The following is a 23,448-nucleotide window of genomic DNA, read 5'->3' on the forward strand; positions in this document are numbered from 1 at the left end:
CATCCTGCCTACACAATATAGATTCTAATTTTTGCAATAATAAAGTTATTACTACCACCTTATAAAGGAAAACCAAGGCGATTTACATTTTCATAGTAATCACTGCAATACAAGTAGCCAAAATGGTGCAAAAGTACTGCATTGATCCAAGCAACTGACATTGCTGCTATGTCAACAAATTACATGCCAATTCAGAGATTTTTCAAAAGTTATGAGTATTACAGTAGCATTGCCAATACATATCAAAGAAGCAATAGTTCAACAAGAACTCAACAAAAAAAGCATTGACAATGTCTTCAAAAAATAGCCATTTGACCCAAGGACGATCCTTTAGTTTTCTTCAAGAATCACCTACAAGTGTCATAAACCAAGAAATAGAAGTTACAATCACATCTACAGCTCTTCTTTTACAGTTTTAATGTTAGAAAATAAATAAAAGCTAAGTTAACCAAATGATAAAGATAAGATAAAAAGATTACCAGGTTTATTGGCCAAGCAACAGCTACTCCAATTGCATCTCCAATCTTGAGAAAATTATGGTATGGCCTCATTAGCTCTTCATCATTCTCCACAGGCACATTCACATGAATTTCACACCAATGTGATCCCAAAGGTATGTCACCAACTTCAGCAGTTGGATCCAAATTTCTAACCACACCAACAGCACAAATTTTGGACGAATCAACCATGCTTCTTATTGTAACTTTATCCCCAACCTTGAAAACAAATTTTATAAAACATATAACCACATATAAGAGAGCAAGTCTTGAACAGATATTTAATACACAGTATCACAAGAACCAACCCAAAATGACAGCCACAACAAGTACCAAAATCAAAGTGTAGTCCATTACAATCAATAATGATATCCAAAACAAGAATCTCAACAATTAACATATAGCAATTACAAACATGTTCATGAAAATCATTTGTGAACGCAGCATGTAAAGAAGGTCATTATTGAACTGTTTATTACTTTTATTGGCCGAGAAATAGCATTTGATGACTGTGAAGTATGTCTTTGCGAAGATGGCGAAATTTGTCCTTGTGATCTTCCTTGTTGAATTGATTCTAGTTGCTGAATTCTTCGCTCCATTTTTGACATCGCAGCGCTTTGTTCCATAACCAAGCGAAAACATGTTGAACGACTTGGTATATCGCCCCACAAATCAGATTGTGTAACTCCTAAACCATATGTACGAACTCTTCCACTCCTTTCTTCACCCATTACTTTTGCATACACGTCATTCCTACCCACATTATCTTCTTCTCCTTCCGGAAGTTGATTTTTTAAGCTTTCCATCTCCTCCTAAAATTAACAATTCAAAGTTACTACATTCTCGTTCTTATCGTAACAGAAAAAACCTGTTTATGAATGAAGTGAATAAGCAGCAACAACATACCATTTTTTCCCCAACTTCAAAACTAGATGGCACTCCATTAGAATTAGTGTAGCATATGGTGAACATATCTGCTCTAGAGAGAGAATGCCCAACCTCTTTTTCCTACATATAATAGTACATCCCAAGAATATATCAGAATGAAAAATTAGATGTTGTTACCAATTTATATATTATACCTTTTCTACTCGAACTTGAGCAAATGGCTTTTTCCCTGTACTATGATTCATCTTTTTCTTCTTTCGGTGCTCCTTGTTTGTTGCAGATATGCTCTACATAGTTAAACATAACAAAAAATAGTTAAGTATAGGCAAACAGAAAAAATGATCACGACTTTGAGAGCATTTCATACCTTTGCCTCTTCGGAAAGCCATTTAGTCAAAATATTTCTCCATTGCTGTGGAAGAACTCGTTTTGGTCTTTTAAGCACTTGACTTTCAATTGACTCATTTGGATTGAAATAAGTTTTCTTGAGAGCATGCTTCCAGCTTCTCCATTTCTTTCCTACTGATTGCTTAACTCGTTCTTCTATGCCAATAGGGAGATCAAATTTTTCCTGTAATATTGAACACTCAATTAAAAGAGAACAAGCATTCAACTAATGTAGTAGGTTCAAGAAATGGGTACCTTTACTACATCTATCATGTCATTCTTTAAAGACTTGGGAACTTTACGCCAACTATCAATGTCAATTGGTGCATATTTTCCAATTCTTGCCAATGCTCCCAAAAATTCATTGAATTTGCTTCTATTTGTACCAACTGGCTCACCAAGTGTATTGAATTTCACTTTAATTCGCTTGTCAGTACCATGTCTACCCCAAATGTGTCTCATATAAGTTGGTCCCCGAGTTTTCTTAGGCTCCTGATCATCATCAGAACCACCACCTGCAAGTATAATAAACAATTATGACATATCTTATGAAATAGAAACTATTGTTATAGATTATATCTAACTGAAATATTAAGTAATTAGTAATTAATAACATACCAGTGCCTTCCTCATTTTCCAAATTTTCAGGATCTTCATCACGCAATTGAAAGCTCCTTGATCCTCGATAGCTTGAACCTCCTCTTGTTCTCGCCATATTTGTATAACTACAATTTTAAATTCATAACAGAAAGTGTACAGCTAATAGCATATTAACATGTAATAAACAGCAAAGCATAAAAAATTTAAGCATGTAGATACACCACAATTCAATACATAAAAAGCAACCGAATTTACTGGACATTAAAGCGAAATGAAAAGATAACATTCATTTAATTTATATAAGATACCCAAAGATCATCCCTTGGAACTAGATGCCACTCTAGTAGTATCAACTATTTCTCCTATGACACCTTCTCGAACCCAATTAATATCATCAAATGTCTCTCTTTGATGACTACTTGAAGGCTGACTTTGCAAGTACATCTCAACATCTATGGGATCCATCTTCAAATCATCTCGTGGTACAGTTGGAATAACAACATTCCACCCCTTATCCAAAGGATCCTCCACGTAAAATACTTGTTTCACTTGGGATGCAAGAACGAAGGGTTCATGGTGGCGCTTCACATTCATAAAATTCACAAGTGTAAACCCATCATCATCTTGTTTCAATCGTTTCCCCTTAGAGACCCAATCACAGTCAAACAAAACCACTCTTCGACCTCCACCATAGTCCAATTCCAGAATATCCTTTAAGACACCATAATAGGCCAAGTCACTTGAAACCGGATTCATATCCTTGGTGCTTGCGAAACTTGATGTTATTGCAGTAACAATCACCCCACTATTCTGATTTTTTCTTTTGCTCTCCAAATATTTTGTATGAAATCTAAAACCATTCACAATGTATCTCTCATACTTCAAACCCACAACATTTGGACCCTTGGCCAATAATCTCAAATCTTTTGAGATAACTTCATTCTCGGGTAGAAAATCATCCACCTATGCAAAATAAAAAATTAAATTAATAAAATAACTGTACAGAATTTGGACAGCTAAAAGCACAATGATACTTTGTATATTAACTCACATGGCTGTCAAACCAATTTGCAAATGTCTCACTATGAATCCGCTCCTTTTCATGTTTTGAACTACGCAAATGCTGCTCTTCAACCAATTTACGATGTTGGCTTCATCAATTACAATAGTCAATCAACATAGTTGTCTATATACATCCATCATTATTAAAAGATGATTAGTTTTATACAACAAGTATGGAGTACAATTACTTACTTGATATATGGATCCATGGCTTCACAATTGAATATCACATATTGATGTGCCTTTTTTATGGTTTCATCATCCATTACAACTGAATTTCCTTTTCCTAATGGCCGACCTTGTATAGAAAAAATCTCAAGTCCTTCAGTTGAACTTTCACCTCCATCTTCATTTCTACTTGATCGATTGAACTTAGTTGTCACTTCATCAGACAAGTAGAGAGAGCAAAATGTCAAGCACTCATCAACTAGGTACCCCTCTGCAATTGAACCTTCAGGCCGACTTCTATTTCGTACATAATTTTTCAAAGTGCATAGGTACCTAAGACAATTACAAATGTAGTAAGTGATTAATAATGATACTCACATAGCAATAAAATAGAAATTATAAAGTTATAAAAGTTACCTTTCAATCGGATACATCCAACGATAATGTACTGGACCAGCTATCCTTGCTTCGGTTGCTAAATGAGTGGTCAAATGCACCATTATAACAAAAAAAGATGGTGGAAACACGCGCTCTAACTGGCATAGTACAACAGCAATTTCCTTTTCCATACGAAGCAGTTCCCGAGGACAAAGAGCTTTACAACATAAATCTCTAAAGTATTTGGACAGCTTTATCAACGGAGACCGCACCGATTTTGGAAGAAGTTTTCTATAACAGAGTGGTAACAGTTGCTGCAATAATATGTGATTGTCATGACTCTTAAGTCCGGTTAGCTTGGAAGGTTTCAAATGCACGGACTTTGAAATTGTGGCTGAATAACCATCCGGTACTTTAACCTTTTTCAGAATTTTACAGAATAACTCTTTCTCCTTCTTATCCAAATAGAAACATGTTGGAGGCAAGTATGCTCTCCCAAACTCATCTGTAATAGGATGAAGACCTGCTCGTATGCCCATTTCTTCCAAATCACGCCGTACACCAAGGTTATCATACTTGCCATCCACATTCAATAATGTTCTAACTATTGTCTCACATACATTTTTCTCAATATGCATGACATCAAGACAATGACGTAACAAATTGTTCTTCCAATATGGCAAGTCAAAAAAAATGCTTTGTTTCTTCCAGTTAAAGGGTAATTCAGGGTTATCATTGACTGCCTTCCCAAATTTGATTTTATAAGACCTCAACTCCTCCAAGATCATATCACCTGTCAAGCGGGGTGGTGCAACTCTATGTTCTTCCTTTCCATCAAAGTTACGTTTATCTTTTCGATATGAATGCTCCTTTTCCAGAAATCGCCGATGACCCATGTAACATTGTTTTGAACCATGTCTTAAATGGTGTGAAACGGTATGCTTATGACATACTGGACATGCTAAATAACCTTTAGTACTCCAACCAGATAAATTAGCATAACCAGGAAAATCACTAATGGTCCAAAGTAAAGCAGCATGCATCTGAAAATTTTCCTTTGATGATGCATCATAAGTAGTCATACCTACATCCCACAATTCCTTCAACTCAGCTATAAGAGGTTGAAGGTAAACATCAATGTTATTCCCAGGTGCATATGGGCCAGGAATGAGTAGTGACAACATAAAGTATGGCTGTTTCATGCACATCCATGGTGGCAAATTATAAGGCATCAGTACTACCGGCCATGTACTATGGTTCACATTCATAGATTTAAATGGATTAAATCCATCAGAAGCTAAACCCAATCTGACATTACGAGGATCTTTTGCAAATTCGGGATTTTGGTAATCAAATGATTGCCAAACCGGAGTATCTGCAGGATGTCTCATGCGACCATCCTTAGTACGACCCTCGACATGCCATTTCATGGAAGATGCTGTTTTAGATGACATGAACAGACGCTGCAATCTGGGTTTAAGCGGAAAGTGCCACAAAACCTTGTGGGGAACCTTTCTTTTTTCACCAGTAGGATCATCCTTTGTTCCTTCCCACCGTAGATGCTTACAAGTGTCACATTTTATCTTTGATTCATCTTTTCCCCAATACAATGTGCAATCATTAGGACATGCATCATATTTTTCGTATCCAAGTCCTAGTTCTTTCATTGTTTTTTTTGCTTCATAATAAGAATTGGGTAGATTTACACCTTCTGGGAGTGCTTGCCTCAACAAATCAAGAAGTGTATTAAATACAGAATCGGGCATTTTGCTGAGACATTTAATATGTAACAAGCGGACCAGAAAAGATAGTTTAGAGAATTGCGGGCAATCTGGATAAAGGGGCTGCTTCGAATCATTTATTAAATTGTAGAATTTTTCTGCCTCAATATTCGGCTGTTCTGGTTCTAATCTTTCTCCCACATCTAGGTTCTGGTTTAGAACTCCTACTGCATCTTGTAACAACCCCTGCATATCATCTATGGGATTGAGTGGTGGAACTTCATTTGATGAGCCATGTGAAGATGTATGATGCAAATTCGAAGATAGCTCTCCATGAGCTAACCATTGAGTATATCCCTTAATAAATCCTTTCCATATCAAGTGTGATTTGGCCTGCTCTCTCGTGACAAATACCCCATTCCCACACCTAATGCATGGGCATAAAATCATCTCCCCTATACTTCCATTCGTAAATGCAAAATCAAGAAAATCTTCTAAACCAGCTTTATACTCATCACTTGATCGTGACATACTCATCCATCTTTTATCCATGTTCACATAGATTCTAATTATAAAAAAAAAAAAAAGCTTCATTAGCATCTACAAGATAGTTCTACCTAAACTATTACTGATTTTTGCATAAAATATTTACTTAGATAAGAAAACTAATTTCAATGAGATTAATAGAAGACACAAATCACTCACGAAATATCTTCTAAAGTAAAGATACCAAAAGTATCAAAACAGAATGTTAGCACCAATCCAAGTGTTCTAGACATATCAGAACAGAATCTTCACATATCCAGGTGTTCTAGACATTTGAGTAATAAGAACTAATCCAAAAGTATCAAAACAGAATAATATCAAAAGGAAAGACGGCAAAAGTTCAATTCCAGATTGTAACACACAAACTATAAAACATATGGTAGGTACAAAAGAACTTTTCTTAACTCCCTCCAAACTAGAAACTTTTTAAGAAGTACCTGGATCAATTTCTCAACTCCCTCCAATCTATCAACAGTGTATTGCCCAGAGAACTGCAAACCAAAAAATTATTTGGGCAGTAAATACATATATCAAAGAACCAAATAACAATACTCTGACATAAACTAGCTTACCTGATTTGATATGGAAGGCTGGTAACCCTTCACAGGAGTGTTGAAACCTAAGTTTGGCACATTAACTGAAGTACTGGTATTTTCTTGCAACTTCTATAGGAAGAAAATGAAAAAGATCAATTGAAAGAACCATCAGAAACCAAAAAAATGTTTCATAATCATGCCTAATGGCATGTGAGATATGCAAACATTTGAAGCCTATCTCATAAAAACTTGGATTAATACCATTAATACCCGTAACCTGGTATTGTAGCAGTGCACGTATAAACAATCAGCAAAGTGGTTTGCAATCTCATTATACTTAGTGACAGGCCTGAACTTACAAAAAAGGAAAGCTAATCTTCCAATTCAAAAACTGAAAAAAATGAAACTTGGAAGAAATAGAGTGAACAACTACAATTCATTTGCGCACTTGCCATGCTATAACATGCTCCTACTGAATCTTCACCCAGGCATATTAATCAATAAAGGGTAAACGGACATTTGTATACGTGCAGTAAAAGTGTCTTATATATACCTACCATATGGCCTAAAAATTTTACCCTTTCACCACCTCACACTCCATGCTAAAGTGAAACTGTTAATAATTAGAAATAAAATTTAAAAAGTGACTCCTTAGAATCCTCACTGCTATTAGTACAATCTTATAATTGAGTTTAACGAGTTATTAGTTCTCAAAAGGTAGCCTATGAGATTGGAAATGAGTAAATTCAAAATGATACATTTCATGATTTTTTTTTTCAAAACAGTGATACCATTCCAACTGGATGATTCTGGTACTAGGTAAGTGGGGTTTCCCCACAACAAATATTATGTGGGCAAAACAAGACACACTGAAAAACTCTGTTAATTCTGCCATATTGCGTCCGCCACATACTAGAGCCCAATTTAGAGACCCTGTTGACTGCCTGGTTAGGCATGAGTGAGCAAGAGAGGGAGGTGAAGGATCCTATAATTGAGGCCATGGCTGGATCAAGAGAGAAAAATGGATCTGAAGAGAGGAAAAGAAGGAAGGAAAATTGGGAAAGGAACGAAGTAGCGGAGAGCACGAAGAGTGTGTATTGTTTACTTTGAGCCCCTTCAGCATAGATCAATCTCTCAATTAATTGCTTTTTTTTTTCTAATTTCAGTGAGTTGAAGGATCAAAAAATTTCGAAACAAAATTTTTTCCTTTCTTAAGCAGAAAAGGACTACATGCATTCTTAGTTAAAATAAACATATCCTTCAACAGTATCCTGACATGAGGAATGCCTTTTGTTGCCTTTTCATTCGGAAGCAAAAGCAAATATTTGTGGGAGGAAAAATTCCAAGTCATACAACCTGTGTCAAAGAAGAAGACAGCAAACAGGTGATCTGTGTAAGAGCAACGCACTGGCAGAAGGGATTTAGATGTTTACAGTACATTGGAATCAATGTTTCCTTCCAAAGGAGGAGAAGTGTGTGGGTTTTGAAGCATGATGTGAAAGATGGGTGATGAAATTCTCGGGGAAGTTTCCAACGGCAGAACCAGCAGAACAGAACTGTAAAATCCATAGTAATGAAGGACAGGGATTCACTTGACAGGTGTTATTGCTGCCAAAAGTCATTTTGTGGTCGGAGATGTACACATTAGCAAATGGTAGGAAGAGGAGATTTTGCAAAATGAAAGCAAGTGGTTGGTGGTTACATTCATCACAATAATCTTATTAACTATAAAGGTTGCACCACAAGGACAGCTATAAAGGTTGTCACATGGAATTTGAATCTTCCTTTTTATTCTGTTCTTTTTTTTTTGGGTCAGTTTGATTAATTCATCCATAACATCCCCTTTTATTCATCCCCAATTAACCCAATTTCACATACGCTGCTGTTGCAGAATTAGTATTACTCACAATTCAAGGTAAAAGCACTCATTTACAAAATTTAGATTCCGTCTTACCTGAATTTTCCTTATGCAAGAAAGGAACAGCAATATCAGAAGTAAAAGCATCCTAGATACAAAATTTAGTTGTCAAATGGAGCAGCTAGACATCGGATGCTGTCCTTCAAAATGAGGAATCATTTGGATCTTTAAGACAAATTCAAAAAAGCTACCATCTTAAGTTTTACTGTATGACACTATGTCTAAGTACTCTTGGAGAGCTGTTATGCTTCTTTGCAACAGAAAAAACATAAACAAAAGATAAGAAACCAGAAAACCTGAAAATCACCATAACTGAAGAAACCGTCGCTTACCAACTCCACAATGCAGAACGATATCAGAAAATTTCCGAATAAACATACGAAATAGTGTATCAGACGAATTGAAAGGCCAGTTTTGTTTCCCTACAATTTTCCCATCCACATCTACTCTTCCTGCCATTTCGTCTTCCCCAAATCCTTAACCCTCTGTCACCCACCTTGCTCCTACCCCATTTCCCATGTGTTCCCGGAGAAGAAATAAAGTAATAAAAAAAAAGCTATCAATTTTGTTGCAAATGTATAGGTTACCTGGTAGTAATCTTCCTTCAGATGGCAATTTTCAACGAACACCGTAGCTCCACTGTTGCTAAAAACCCAGATACCAATTCCCGTTCAAACTCCATGCTAAAAACTCCATGATGTTGTTGATTAAGCTACCTTCTTAAAGGTTTACCTGTTTGTCTTCAAATTGGAGAGAGTTAAAAATCAGGTGGAAGAAAGAGAAAGAAACAAGGGATTCGGTGGTGAGAGGGGCGAAGGATTTAGGTTTTTTACAGAGAGTTTATTTGATTGAGGGTTTTAGGAGAGAGCACTCGGATGAAAAAAGAGTAAAGTACATTGGATTCATTGGAGTAGTTAGAATATTTCCTCCAAAAAAATGGCGCCGAAGTGTAGCGCCATTCTCTTTGCCGTTTTTGTTTTTCATTTTTTACTTCTATTTGGATAAGTTAGAGTGATACGATGTCGTACTGGTCATTTTCTTTGTCACTTTAATGACGTTCCTTACTGCATGTTACATTAACTTGCTGTTGTGACACTTTTAGGAAAATGTCATATTAAGTGTGTGACTAAAGGTGCTTTTTGTAGTAGTGATGAATTCCCTAGGCTCATGCATTCTCAATCCACTCTATCATTACACTTTCACTTTTGTCTCATTTGCACGCATGCACCCTTTTATCACCTTCACTTGCACACGAACACTTTTTTGTCTCCACTCGCACACGAACCCTTTTATCTTCACTTGCACACGAGCATTTTATCTTCACTCGCACACGAGTACTTTCATTTACATTTGCACACCTTCACTCTTATCTTATTACTTTTATCATTTTTCTTACTTCACACAAACTCACTCTTTCACATGGTATGCATTCCACTCATTTTTCACGTCATTTAGGTTTAGGTGTGACCTCTCCAAAAGGATCATTATTGGGCTTCACAATTAATGTGATTGGCACCACTCAACCTTTGAAGAGAAATTTCCCCCAATCCCCCTAGGTCTAGGTTTTTGCATTCATATAGACATATCCAATACGCGATACATACCTTGGGTAGAAAACTAGGAAAAATTGGTTTAAGTCGCGCAACTAGCCTTGGCTAGGTCAAAGGGGTGCCTTGGATTCTATCCTTGCCTTCCCCTTTGTCAAACGTGACCCCCGAACCTTTTTCTTTGGCTTACGTGGATTAGGAGTCGTTTTAAAAAGGGTTTTACTACTTTGTCTTTAAAAAAACACTTTTTGGGTGACTTGGTGTAACATCCCGATTATTAGGAGGTTGTTTGTGAAGAAAATATTAAAGTATATTTCTTCGGGTTTGATTTAAAACCTTATTTTGTTTTAAAAGACTAGAAACCCCAATATTTTAGTCAAAAACCCTAGTTTACTTGTGACTAACCGGTTTTCTTAAATCTCTCACATTTTAATTGAAACCCTAATTTTAATCACTGGAATTGGAAAATTCCTCACGTTTTCTTAAAAATTTCCTTTTATTTGGAAATTATTATTTATTAAAGCCCTACTATCCAATTATTCCATAATAAGTGCAAATGAGCCTAGAAAGTAGGGTTTCACTCTTCATTTTCAAGATTGGGCAAATTAGGGTTTTCGTGATTTTCCACCGGATGAATTTTCGGTACTGACCAAGGATCAATTTGGTGATTAAAAGTGACTCGTAAGTGATAAATAATATGTGATTAGAAGCAATGAGATGAGGTTAGTGAATAGGAAGTAAAAACCCTAGTACGTGTGTTTTTAAGAAAAACGGCGCGAACCGGCGGGACCCGCGCATTACCGATTGAACGCACCAATTGACCACCACTTTCTTACCATATAAGTTTATTGATATTTGAGCAAAATATCTCCTCTCTCATGATGACTTCTTGACCAAAAATTTGTGGCCAAAATGCAAGGAGAAGAAAGAGAAATTCTTGTGGTTGTAATTAAACCAAGTGTTGGCCAAACTTGTGGCTTAGATTACTCCTAATCTCTTGTCTTCTTAACTACTCAAGAACAGCCTTTCTTCTTCATTTTTCTGCCCCATAACCGAAATTAGAGAGAGAGAGAAAGACAAAGAGAGTTCATCTTGTTCTTCTCCAAATCTTGAAAAGTTTCTTCTATTCGCGCAAATCTACTCCGATTAAGTTGTTATCTAGCACAAAGGCTACCTACCGGTGTAATTTTCTTGAGGAGCAAAGGCCTTGAACACTTGTTTCTAGTTTCCTTGGAAAGGTATACATGCTAGAACCTTGATTCTCCGATTAAATGCGTGATTAGTTGCTAAATATGTCACATATGGTTGAATTATTGATGTATGTGGTGAAATAGAGGCTTGGATCATGATTTTCCATTTTATTGGAATTTTTACAGTTTCCCTATGATTCTTCTAGTGATTACAATTTGGGGCTTTGATGTTTAAAGTTTAATATGGGAAGTTAAGATGGTGAAGCAAGCCAAAAATAAAGAAATTAGCATTTGATTTCAAGAATTTCCAGATTTCAGGAACTTGAAAATTCAGTTCTGCCCGTTTCTGTATCACCTAGTTAGAGGCCGAATTTGGCTTGGCATGAAACATGAAAGTTGTAGATAATAGTATTTTATAGGCGCCTACAAAATTTCAGCTCAATCGGAGCAACGTAGGACATGAAAAGTCCAAAATACCCTTACTGTTTTAAGTATTTCCCAAGCAGTCCGTGTGATCAGTTAAGTCCAGTTTATCACGTTTTTCGACTAGGATCCATTCCGATTTAGCTTTTTTCCGAAACATGAAAGTTGTAGTATTCTTACTTAGCTTTCAAACGCCTCTAAGAACAACTGAATCGGACTTTTGTAACCTGAGATATGACCATTACAGTACAATGCGGTTAGACAGCCAACGAGTGAGATTTTGGTTCTGTAAATTGAGGATTTGACTATGTTGCATTGGAAACTGGACTAAGTGATTTTCATGAACATTGTAGCCTTGTGTCTTAGCTTCAAAACGGTATATGTTTCACCTCAATCCGATAAGCGTAGCCTCAGATGTACCCATTCCGTAAAAACCCATCAAAACTGTCTTTTGTAAACTTCGTTTCCACACTTGTTGTTAGCTTAAATTTTGTCCTTGTATTGTTATGAGCCTATGGAACGGCTATTGACTTGCATTATGATATATATGACTTTGGGATTGGCTGAGGAAAAATAATGAAGCCTAAATGGCTGGAAAATTAGGTAAACACAAAGGGCATGCTGCCCAAATTTACGCTTGAGGGAATGAATTCCGGTTTCTAGGGTTTAATTGGGGGTTTTTCTAATGGTGGCTTTTAAGCTTCTAATTAGCTTTGATTGAGGGATATTGTGGCCTAATTAGATATATTTTATTGCTTATTAACCGTATGTGTGATCGGTAATATATTGTAGGTTGGAAATGAAGCATTTATGGGGAAATGTTGTCCAAACTTTGAGAATGTATGATTGCTTTGAGTTTGTGATTTAGAGCTTGGACTCGGGCAAGGTAATGATATATGATGGATGGTTTCTGAGCCGTGGAGGTGAGTGACCTCAAACTACTTCTAAAGTTATTTATGAACCGTTTCTTACATTATTTACTTTTGAACTATTTCCAAAGTTACTTTTGAAATGTTTTCTTGCATATCATGTGTGCTGGCATTTGAGTGTGCCTTGTTTGCTATGTTTCTTGACTTCATGACTTGTATTTTGGTTGATAACGTGTTAAGCGCATATAATGATTTCCAAAACGAGTTTTCGAGGCGAGTGTGTACTTTATCGCACTCGACCTAAATAGCTGTGCAATTTTCAAGGATTTAATTATTGAAATGCTAGTTGCGCATGATGTAAGCCTTTTGGGCTGAACTGGCCATTGCCCCTTGTTACCGGTCGTCTTGAGCCAGAAGCGGACTCGGTCAGGCGATTAGGAACTTGGGTGAACGTTTGGTATACTCGAGTATTACCTATGTAGGTTGGTGGAGCCTGGCCAAAAGCCAGGGACGGGGTGAATGAAATAAAATGAATGACCAAATGAGCGAGGAAATGTCAGGAGAATGAATGTATCCTTTCATGAATGTTACTATCGCTTTCCATTGTAAATGTTTCTTGAATTATTGATAATCCATATTTACTGTTTTGTAAATGTTGTAGTTGTTTCCGGATTTATCATTGCTATATGACATCATTGAAATGAACTATTGTGAAACCGATTTGATTACTGATTTTAATGGTTACTCGCTGAGCTTCTAGCTCACCCCAAAAAAATGTTTTATTTCCCCCCCCAGGGCTCAAGGCGAAGAAAAGCTTGGAGTGCTTATTCACGTGACTGGATGGCTTATATCGTGTACAGTTTAAGTTTGGATCTATTTTATGTACGAATTGGTCTTGTATAAATATTTGAAATTGATATGGATGTAAGTATACGTTCCACGATTGGAATCAGTTTCCGCTGCATTTGTGATATGTAATCATTGGAGAATTTGATGTAATTTTGAGATTTATATTGTAATTGGGTTGAGGACTGTAGTGTGCGACTGAGTCCCGGCGAGAGCTGGGCAGGCGGTCCGCCGAACCCTCTGGTTCGCCTTAGGGGAAGGTGGGGTCGTCACAGTTGGTATCAGAGCTTAGGCTTCAGATCTTTGTAGTGTATCCTAGGCTTGAAGTTTGGGATGCCGGACTGTGGGTTTGGTTTGAAATATCAGTGATTCTTGCGGGATGTTTTGACTTGATTAGTACAAGATGGAATGTCGAGGACGACATTCTTTTAAGGAGGGGAGATTGTAACATCCCGATTATTAGGAGGTTGTTTGTGAAGAAAATATTAAAGTATATTTCTTCGGGTTTGATTTAAAACCTTATTTTGTTTTAAAAGACTAGAAACCCCAATATTTTAGTCAAAAACCCTAGTTTACTTGTGACTAACCGGTTTTCTTAAATCTCTCACATTTTAATTGAAACCCTAATTTTAATCACTGGAATTGGAAAATTCCTCACGTTTTCTTAAAAATTTCCTTTTATTTGGAAATTATTATTTATTAAAGCCCTACTATCCAATTATTCCATAATAAGTGCAAATGAGCCTAGAAAGTAGGGTTTCACTCTTCATTTTCAAGATTGGGCAAATTAGGGTTTTCGTGATTTTCCACCGGATGAATTTTCGGTACTGACCAAGGATCAATTTGGTGATTAAAAGTGACTCGTAAGTGATAAATAATATGTGATTAGAAGCAATGAGATGAGGTTAGTGAATAGGAAGTAAAAACCCTAGTACGTGTGTTTTTAAGAAAAACGGCGCGAACCGGCGGGACCCGCGCATTACCGATTGAACGCACCAATTGACCACCACTTTCTTACCATATAAGTTTATTGATATTTGAGCAAAATATCTCCTCTCTCATGATGACTTCTTGACCAAAAATTTGTGGCCAAAATGCAAGGAGAAGAAAGAGAAATTCTTGTGGTTGTAATTAAACCAAGTGTTGGCCAAACTTGTGGCTTAGATTACTCCTAATCTCTTGTCTTCTTAACTACTCAAGAACAGCCTTTCTTCTTCATTTTTCTGCCCCATAACCGAAATTAGAGAGAGAGAGAAAGACAAAGAGAGTTCATCTTGTTCTTCTCCAAATCTTGAAAAGTTTCTTCTATTCGCGCAAATCTACTCCGATTAAGTTGTTATCTAGCACAAAGGCTACCTACCGGTGTAATTTTCTTGAGGAGCAAAGGCCTTGAACACTTGTTTCTAGTTTCCTTGGAAAGGTATACATGCTAGAACCTTGATTCTCCGATTAAATGCGTGATTAGTTGCTAAATATGTCACATATGGTTGAATTATTGATGTATGTGGTGAAATAGAGGCTTGGATCATGATTTTCCATTTTATTGGAATTTTTACAGTTTCCCTATGATTCTTCTAGTGCTTACAATTTGGGGCTTTGATGTTTAAAGTTTAACATGGGAAGTTAAGATGGTGAAGCAAGCCAAAAATAAAGAAATTAGCATTTGATTTCAAGAATTTCCAGATTTCAGGAACTTGAAAATTCAGTTCTGCCCGTTTCTGTATCACCTAGTTAGAGGCCGAATTTGGCTTGGCATGAAACATGAAAGTTGTAGATAATGGTATTTTATAGGCGCCTACAAAATTTCAGCTCAATCGGAGCAACGTAGGACATGAAAAGTCCAAAATACCCTTACTGTTTTAAGTATTTCCCAAGCAGTCCGTGTGATCAGTTAAGTCCAGTTTATCACGTTTTTCGACTAGGATCCATTCCGATTTAGCTTTTTTCCGAAACATGAAAGTTGTAGTATTCTTACTTAGCTTTCAAACGCCTCTAAGAACAACTGAATCGGACTTTTGTAACCTGAGATATGACCATTACAGTACAATGCGGTTAGACAGCCAACGAGTGAGATTTTGGTTCTGTAAATTGAGGATTTGACTATGTTGCATTGGAAACTGGACTAAGTGATTTTCATGAACATTGTAGCCTTGTGTCTTAGCTTCAAAACGGTATATGTTTCACCTCAATCCGATAAGCGTAGCCTCAGATGTACCCATTCCGTAAAAACCCATCAAAACTGTCTTTTGTAAACTTCGTTTCCACACTTGTTGTTAGCTTAAATTTTGTCCTTGTATTGTTATGAGCCTATGGAACGGCTATTGACTTGCATTATGATATATATGACTTTGGGATTGGCTGAGGAAAAATAATGAAGCCTAAATGGCTGGAAAATTAGGTAAACACAAAGGGCATGCTGCCCAAATTTACGCTTGAGGGAATGAATTCCGGTTTCTAGGGTTTAATTGGGGGTTTTTCTAATGGTGGCTTTTAAGCTTCTAATTAGCTTTGATTGAGGGATATTGTGGCCTAATTAGATATATTTTATTGCTTATTAACCGTATGTGTGATCGGTAATATATTGTAGGTTGGAAATGAAGCATTTATGGGGAAATGTTGTCCAAACTTTGAGAATGTATGATTGCTTTGAGTTTGTGATTTAGAGCTTGGACTCGGGCAAGGTAATGATATATGATGGATGGTTTCTGAGCCGTGGAGGTGAGTGACCTCAAACTACTTCTAAAGTTATTTATGAACCGTTTCTTACATTATTTACTTTTGAACTATTTCCAAAGTTACTTTTGAAATGTTTTCTTGCATATCATGTGTGCTGGCATTTGAGTGTGCCTTGTTTGCTATGTTTCTTGACTTCATGACTTGTATTTTGGTTGATAACGTGTTAAGCGCATATAATGATTTCCAAAACGAGTTTTCGAGGCGAGTGTGTACTTTATCGCACTCGACCTAAATAGCTGTGCAATTTTCAAGGATTTAATTATTGAAATGCTAGTTGCGCATGATGTAAGCCTTTTGGGCTGAACTGGCCATTGCCCCTTGTTACCGGTCGTCTTGAGCCAGAAGCGGACTCGGTCAGGCGATTAGGAACTTGGGTGAACGTTTGGTATACTCGAGTATTACCTATGTAGGTTGGTGGAGCCTGGCCAAAAGCCAGGGACGGGGTGAATGAAATAAAATGAATGACCAAATGAGCGAGGAAATGTCAGGAGAATGAATGTATCCTTTCATGAATGTTACTATCGCTTTCCATTGTAAATGTTTCTTGAATTATTGATAATCCATATTTACTGTTTTGTAAATGTTGTAGTTGTTTCCGGATTTATCATTGCTATATGACATCATTGAAATGAACTATTGTGAAACCGATTTGATTACTGATTTTAATGGTTACTCGCTGAGCTTCTAGCTCACCCCAAAAAAATGTTTTATTTCCCCCCCCAGGGCTCAAGGCGAAGAAAAGCTTGGAGTGCTTATTCACGTGACTGGATGGCTTATATCGTGTACAGTTTAAGTTTGGATCTATTTTATGTACGAATTGGTCTTGTATAAATATTTGAAATTGATATGGATGTAAGTATACGTTCCACGATTGGAATCAGTTTCCGCTGCATTTGTGATATGTAATCATTGGAGAATTTGATGTAATTTTGAGATTTATATTGTAATTGGGTTGAGGACTGTAGTGTGCGACTGAGTCCCGGTGAGAGCTGGGCAGGCGGTCCGCCGAACCCTCTGGTTCGCCTTAGGGGAAGGTGGGGTCGTCACAGTTGGTATCAGAGCTTAGGCTTCAGATCTTTGTAGTGTATCCTAGGCTTGAAGTTTGGGATGCCGGACTGTGGGTTTGGTTTGAAATATCAGTGATTCTTGCGGGATGTTTTGACTTGATTAGTACAAGATGGAATGTCGAGGACGACATTCTTTTAAGGAGGGGAGATTGTAACATCCCGATTATTAGGAGGTTGTTTGTGAAGAAAATATTAAAGTATATTTCTTCGGGTTTGATTTAAAACCTTATTTTGTTTTAAAAGACTAGAAACCCCAATATTTTAGTCAAAAACCCTAGTTTACTTGTGACTAACCGGTTTTCTTAAATCTCTCACATTTTAATTGAAACCCTAATTTTAATCACTGGAATTGGAAAATTCCTCACGTTTTCTTAAAAATTTCCTTTTATTTGGAAATTATTATTTATTAAAGCCCTACTATCCAATTATTCCATAATAAGTGCAAATGAGCCTAGAAAGTAGGGTTTCACTCTTCATTTTCAAGATTGGGCAAATTAGGGTTTTCGTGATTTTCCACCGGATGAATTTTCGGTACTGACCAAGGATCAATTTGGTGATTAAAAGTGACTCGTAAGTGATAAATAATATGTGATTAGAAGCAATGAGATGAGGTTAGTGAATAGGAAGTAAAAACCCTAGTACGTGTGTTTTTAAGAAAAACGGCGCGAACCGGCGGGACCCGCGCATTACCGATTGAACGCACCAATTGACCACCACTTTCTTACCATATAAGTTTATTGATATTTGAGCAAAATATCTCCTCTCTCATGATGACTTCTTGACCAAAAATTTGTGGCCAAAATGCAAGGAGAAGAAAGAGAAATTCTTGTGGTTGTAATTAAACCAAGTGTTGGCCAAACTTGTGGCTTAGATTACTCCTAATCTCTTGTCTTCTTAACTACTCAAGAACAGCCTTTCTTCTTCATTTTTCTGCCCCATAACCGAAATTAGAGAGAGAGAGAAAGACAAAGAGAGTTCATCTTGTTCTTCTCCAAATCTTGAAAAGTTTCTTCTATTCGCGCAAATCTACTCCGATTAAGTTGTTATCTAGCACAAAGGCTACCTACCGGTGTAATTTTCTTGAGGAGCAAAGGCCTTGAACACTTGTTTCTAGTTTCCTTGGAAAGGTATACATGCTAGAACCTTGATTCTCCGATTAAATGCGTGATTAGTTGCTAAATATGTCACATATGGTTGAATTATTGATGTATGTGGTGAAATAGAGGCTTGGATCATGATTTTCCATTTTATTGGAATTTTTACAGTTTCCCTATGATTCTTCTAGTGCTTACAATTTGGGGCTTTGATGTTTAAAGTTTAATATGGGAAGTTAAGATGGTGAAGCAAGCCAAAAATAAAGAAATTAGCATTTGATTTCAAGAATTTCCAGATTTCAGGAACTTGAAAATTCAGTTCTGCCCGTTTCTGTATCACCTAGTTAGAGGCCGAATTTGGCTTGGCATGAAACATGAAAGTTGTAGATAATGGTATTTTATAGGCGCCTACAAAATTTCAGCTCAATCGGAGCAACGTAGGACATGAAAAGTCCAAAATACCCTTACTGTTTTAAGTATTTCCCAAGCAGTCCGTGTGATCAGTTAAGTCCAGTTTATCACGTTTTTCGACTAGGATCCATTCCGATTTAGCTTTTTTCCGAAACATGAAAGTTGTAGTATTCTTACTTAGCTTTCAAACGCCTCTAAGAACAACTGAATCGGACTTTTGTAACCTGAGATATGACCATTACAGTACAATGCGGTTAGACAGCCAACGAGTGAGATTTTGGTTCTGTAAATTGAGGATTTGACTATGTTGCATTGGAAACTGGACTAAGTGATTTTCATGAACATTGTAGCCTTGTGTCTTAGCTTCAAAACGGTATATGTTTCACCTCAATCCGATAAGCGTAGCCTCAGATGTACCCATTCCGTAAAAACCCATCAAAACTGTCTTTTGTAAACTTCGTTTCCACACTTGTTGTTAGCTTAAATTTTGTCCTTGTATTGTTATGAGCCTATGGAACGGCTATTGACTTGCATTATGATATATATGACTTTGGGATTGGCTGAGGAAAAATAATGAAGCCTAAATGGCTGGAAAATTAGGTAAACACAAAGGGCATGCTGCCCAAATTTACGCTTGAGGGAATGAATTCCGGTTTCTAGGGTTTAATTGGGGGTTTTTCTAATGGTGGCTTTTAAGCTTCTAATTAGCTTTGATTGAGGGATATTGTGGCCTAATTAGATATATTTTATTGCTTATTAACCGTATGTGTGATCGGTAATATATTGTAGGTTGGAAATGAAGCATTTATGGGGAAATGTTGTCCAAACTTTGAGAATGTATGATTGCTTTGAGTTTGTGATTTAGAGCTTGGACTCGGGCAAGGTAATGATATATGATGGATGGTTTCTGAGCCGTGGAGGTGAGTGACCTCAAACTACTTCTAAAGTTATTTATGAACCGTTTCTTACATTATTTACTTTTGAACTATTTCCAAAGTTACTTTTGAAATGTTTTCTTGCATATCATGTGTGCTGGCATTTGAGTGTGCCTTGTTTGCTATGTTTCTTGACTTCATGACTTGTATTTTGGTTGATAACGTGTTAAGCGCATATAATGATTTCCAAAACGAGTTTTCGAGGCGAGTGTGTACTTTATCGCACTCGACCTAAATAGCTGTGCAATTTTCAAGGATTTAATTATTGAAATGCTAGTTGCGCATGATGTAAGCCTTTTGGGCTGAACTGGCCATTGCCCCTTGTTACCGGTCGTCTTGAGCCAGAAGCGGACTCGGTCAGGCGATTAGGAACTTGGGTGAACGTTTGGTATACTCGAGTATTACCTATGTAGGTTGGTGGAGCCTGGCCAAAAGCCAGGGACGGGGTGAATGAAATAAAATGAATGACCAAATGAGCGAGGAAATGTCAGGAGAATGAATGTATCCTTTCATGAATGTTACTATCGCTTTCCATTGTAAATGTTTCTTGAATTATTGATAATCCATATTTACTGTTTTGTAAATGTTGTAGTTGTTTCCGGATTTATCATTGCTATATGACATCATTGAAATGAACTATTGTGAAACCGATTTGATTACTGATTTTAATGGTTACTCGCTGAGCTTCTAGCTCACCCCAAAAAAATGTTTTATTTCCCCCCCAGGGCTCAAGGCGAAGAAAAGCTTGGAGTGCTTATTCACGTGACTGGATGGCTTATATCGTGTACAGTTTAAGTTTGGATCTATTTTATGTACGAATTGGTCTTGTATAAATATTTGAAATTGATATGGATGTAAGTATACGTTCCACGATTGGAATCAGTTTCCGCTGCATTTGTGATATGTAATCATTGGAGAATTTGATGTAATTTTGAGATTTATATTGTAATTGGGTTGAGGACTGTAGTGTGCGACTGAGTCCCGGCGAGAGCTGGGCAGGCGGTCCGCCGAACCCTCTGGTTCGCCTTAGGGGAAGGTGGGGTCGTCACACTTGGTACACCCCAAATCTATACCAAGTGGCGACTCCGTTTTCATATTTAAAAAACCCTTTTTAAAATTTCATTTGGCCAAATCGTCGCTTTCCAAAGTCCCATGGCCTTTTTACTTTTCATTTTGCACACGTTCACACCACACTTCACACACACAACACATCACTATTCAATCGAAAAGTGGGGCGCGACAGTTGGCGACTCCACTGGGGACTTCCTAAGTGGGTCCAAGCATTTTGACTTAACCATTCGTTTCCTTTTTCTACCCTTTCTATGCATAGCATGTGGATATTAGGATTGCATTTTTCATTTTTAGGACCTTTTGTCTTATGCACGTAATCAAACCATGAATGTATGTTTGAATGAATGATTACTTGTTATCTCGCGCTTGCATTGCATTTGGGGGGTTGTGTGTCACCTTTAGAGCCTCGCGTGGTTCTCAACCCCTTCCCTCAAAATAGGGGAACACTTCATACGTGCATGTTTACTTGCTTTATCCCATTTTATTTTTATTTTCGTGGGCGTTTCCCACACCACCTTGTAGGATTAGGATCGATTGCCTTGGGTAGGCGGCTGGTGTGCTCTGCGCCCATAGCGCTACCTAAGGGATCACTCGAGCCACCGATCAAAGGCCCTGGGAGTGATGACCCTTCGCCTTTAGGTCTGAAGGCTTGGGAGCCGAAGCTTTATCGAGTCTAGGCATTAGTGAACCAAACCTCATGCATCCATATTAGAATAACCTAGGGTAGTGTCGGCCTCACCTTTTCTTAAGCACATTAGGCACGAGGGAAGGGGTTCCACCCCTTTTACTTGCTTTATTGTATTTCTTCTCCTTAATTGCTCCCAATGTGTTATGTGTACTATCAATTGCACTAACCATTTCTTTGTTTCTTGGCTTGCATTCATTTGCCTTAGCGATAAGAGGCCCTTTTGGCACTCTTTTAGTGACTCACCCGCTAGATAGCTCACATGTCTAAATTTCAGTCTTTGCACTTACTTTTCAGTAAATACATTTCATTTTTAGACCTTTTCCCCCTGTTGCATTATTTATATCCTTTAGGCCATGTTTGTCACATGTTTATATCGCTTTAATAAAATGGCATCATGCATAAACCCTAGAAAGGGAATGCCCTTTAGGGGATCCCGTGTTAGGAATGAACCACCCCATGTCTCGGATATATAATCCAAATGAGACTTGCACGTTTACCTTTCTCGTACCATCCGAAGGGGTAGTGCACAAGGTAAGGTAGGATCCGATCATTTTCATAGAGTGATCTTTGGAGTATGAGCATCTAATAATCACTTTTTGGCCATTTTATCAAAAATTGGTAAAAATCCCTTGCGTAAAAGGACATTAATTCGAAGAAAATTCACAAATGATTCCTCATTGTTGAGACGATAAATATAGAGGCCAAATTTTGATTTTAGAGGCTCTTAGACCAAGGCATTGTAATGATTTCTTGAAACCACCCAGTGGGCGAATAATTCAATCGATTTTTGAACAAATCATCCATCTTATCCAATCCATTCTTTTTCCAATTCATTCAATTTTAGTACAATCTAATCATTTTTGAATAAATTCATTTCATCCAATTCTTTTGACCAATTTACCCTTTTTAGGGTCATTCGGCTGATTTTTGAATAAATCCCTAATTCAATTTCATTCGTTTGGCCAATTACCCATTTTTAGGGCAGCCGAGCCGATTTTTGAATAAATCAAGTTTCGTTCAATCTATTTGATCAATTTACCCTTTTTAGGGTGATCTGATTAATTTTGGATAAATTAAATTTCTTTTAATTCATTTGACCTGTTTCCCTTTTTAGGGTAATTTGGTCGATTTTAAATAAATTGTCAATTTCATTCAACCCATTTGACCAATTAGGATTTCAATGTCGAAATTCCAAATTGGGAAATCTAGTCAATTTTGAAGAAAACCGTCCATTGCACCCAATCACTTGATCAATTAGGGTTTTGACCCGTAATTCACTGAGAAATTTTATCAACGAATTCCAATCTCTTTGATAGGAAGTTCGTCAAGGTCAAACCCGTGCGTTTTTGCAAAATCTTGTACCGATCAAAAGTGATCAATCCTTGCGGACGAGGTCCTTATTTTGACAAACGTCCCTTCTCATTCCAATGGGCCAAATTTTTCAAAATTATTTTCACTCCATAAGCTGATTGGATCCATCAGGTATTGTATAGTGCCTGCTCTGGAGGATTGCATTTTCATGCTAGGCCTACCCTTGGCATAAAAGGGTTCCCCCATAGGACATGCATCCGATTTTTCTGGATATCTACTAACTCTTGCCTTTTTCTTTTCCTTTTCTTTATTTTCGTTGGAATAATTGAGCGAGAGTTGAATCTAAAGGCAATCCTTCAAAATTTTCAGGCAATATTTAAACATCGTTTCTCGTCGAAGCCCCATCATAACGCGATCCCACAGTCAAGCCCAGAGGAATCGTGTAGACATGAGTTTGCAACCGGAACTGTCGGATAAGTCTGCTACTACAGCCCAACCTGAGACTGCAAGTTTGGGGGTCCAACTGACTGAGATGCTCACGAAGTTTGGTGAGATGGCA

At 37.3% G+C, this 23,448-nt stretch overlaps 2 protein-coding genes across 2 annotated transcripts; both read right to left on the minus strand.

Annotated features, from left to right (window-relative positions):
* Nucleotides 1-330: 330 nt before the first annotated feature.
* On the minus strand, nucleotides 331-2,487 carry LOC113711389 (uncharacterized). The gene is made up of 8 exons (XM_027234557.1): nucleotides 2,391-2,487; nucleotides 2,028-2,287; nucleotides 1,753-1,956; nucleotides 1,580-1,672; nucleotides 1,404-1,505; nucleotides 977-1,309; nucleotides 480-716; nucleotides 331-351 (listed from the first exon to the last, which is right to left on the minus strand). The coding sequence occupies exons 1-8, from the start codon at nucleotides 2,485-2,487 to the stop codon at nucleotides 331-333; spliced, it is 1,347 nt and encodes a 448-aa protein (XP_027090358.1).
* A 200-nt stretch (nucleotides 2,488-2,687) lies between these two features.
* On the minus strand, nucleotides 2,688-6,253 carry LOC113711390 (uncharacterized). The gene is made up of 4 exons (XM_027234558.2): nucleotides 4,020-6,253; nucleotides 3,627-3,935; nucleotides 3,424-3,523; nucleotides 2,688-3,335 (listed from the first exon to the last, which is right to left on the minus strand). The coding sequence occupies exons 1-4, from the start codon at nucleotides 6,251-6,253 to the stop codon at nucleotides 2,688-2,690; spliced, it is 3,291 nt and encodes a 1,096-aa protein (XP_027090359.2).
* Nucleotides 6,254-23,448: the final 17,195 nt, after the last annotated feature.

The sequence above is a fragment of the Coffea arabica genome, chromosome 10e (assembly GCF_036785885.1).
Source record: "Coffea arabica cultivar ET-39 chromosome 10e, Coffea Arabica ET-39 HiFi, whole genome shotgun sequence".
Classification (NCBI taxonomy): domain Eukaryota; kingdom Viridiplantae; phylum Streptophyta; class Magnoliopsida; order Gentianales; family Rubiaceae; genus Coffea; species Coffea arabica.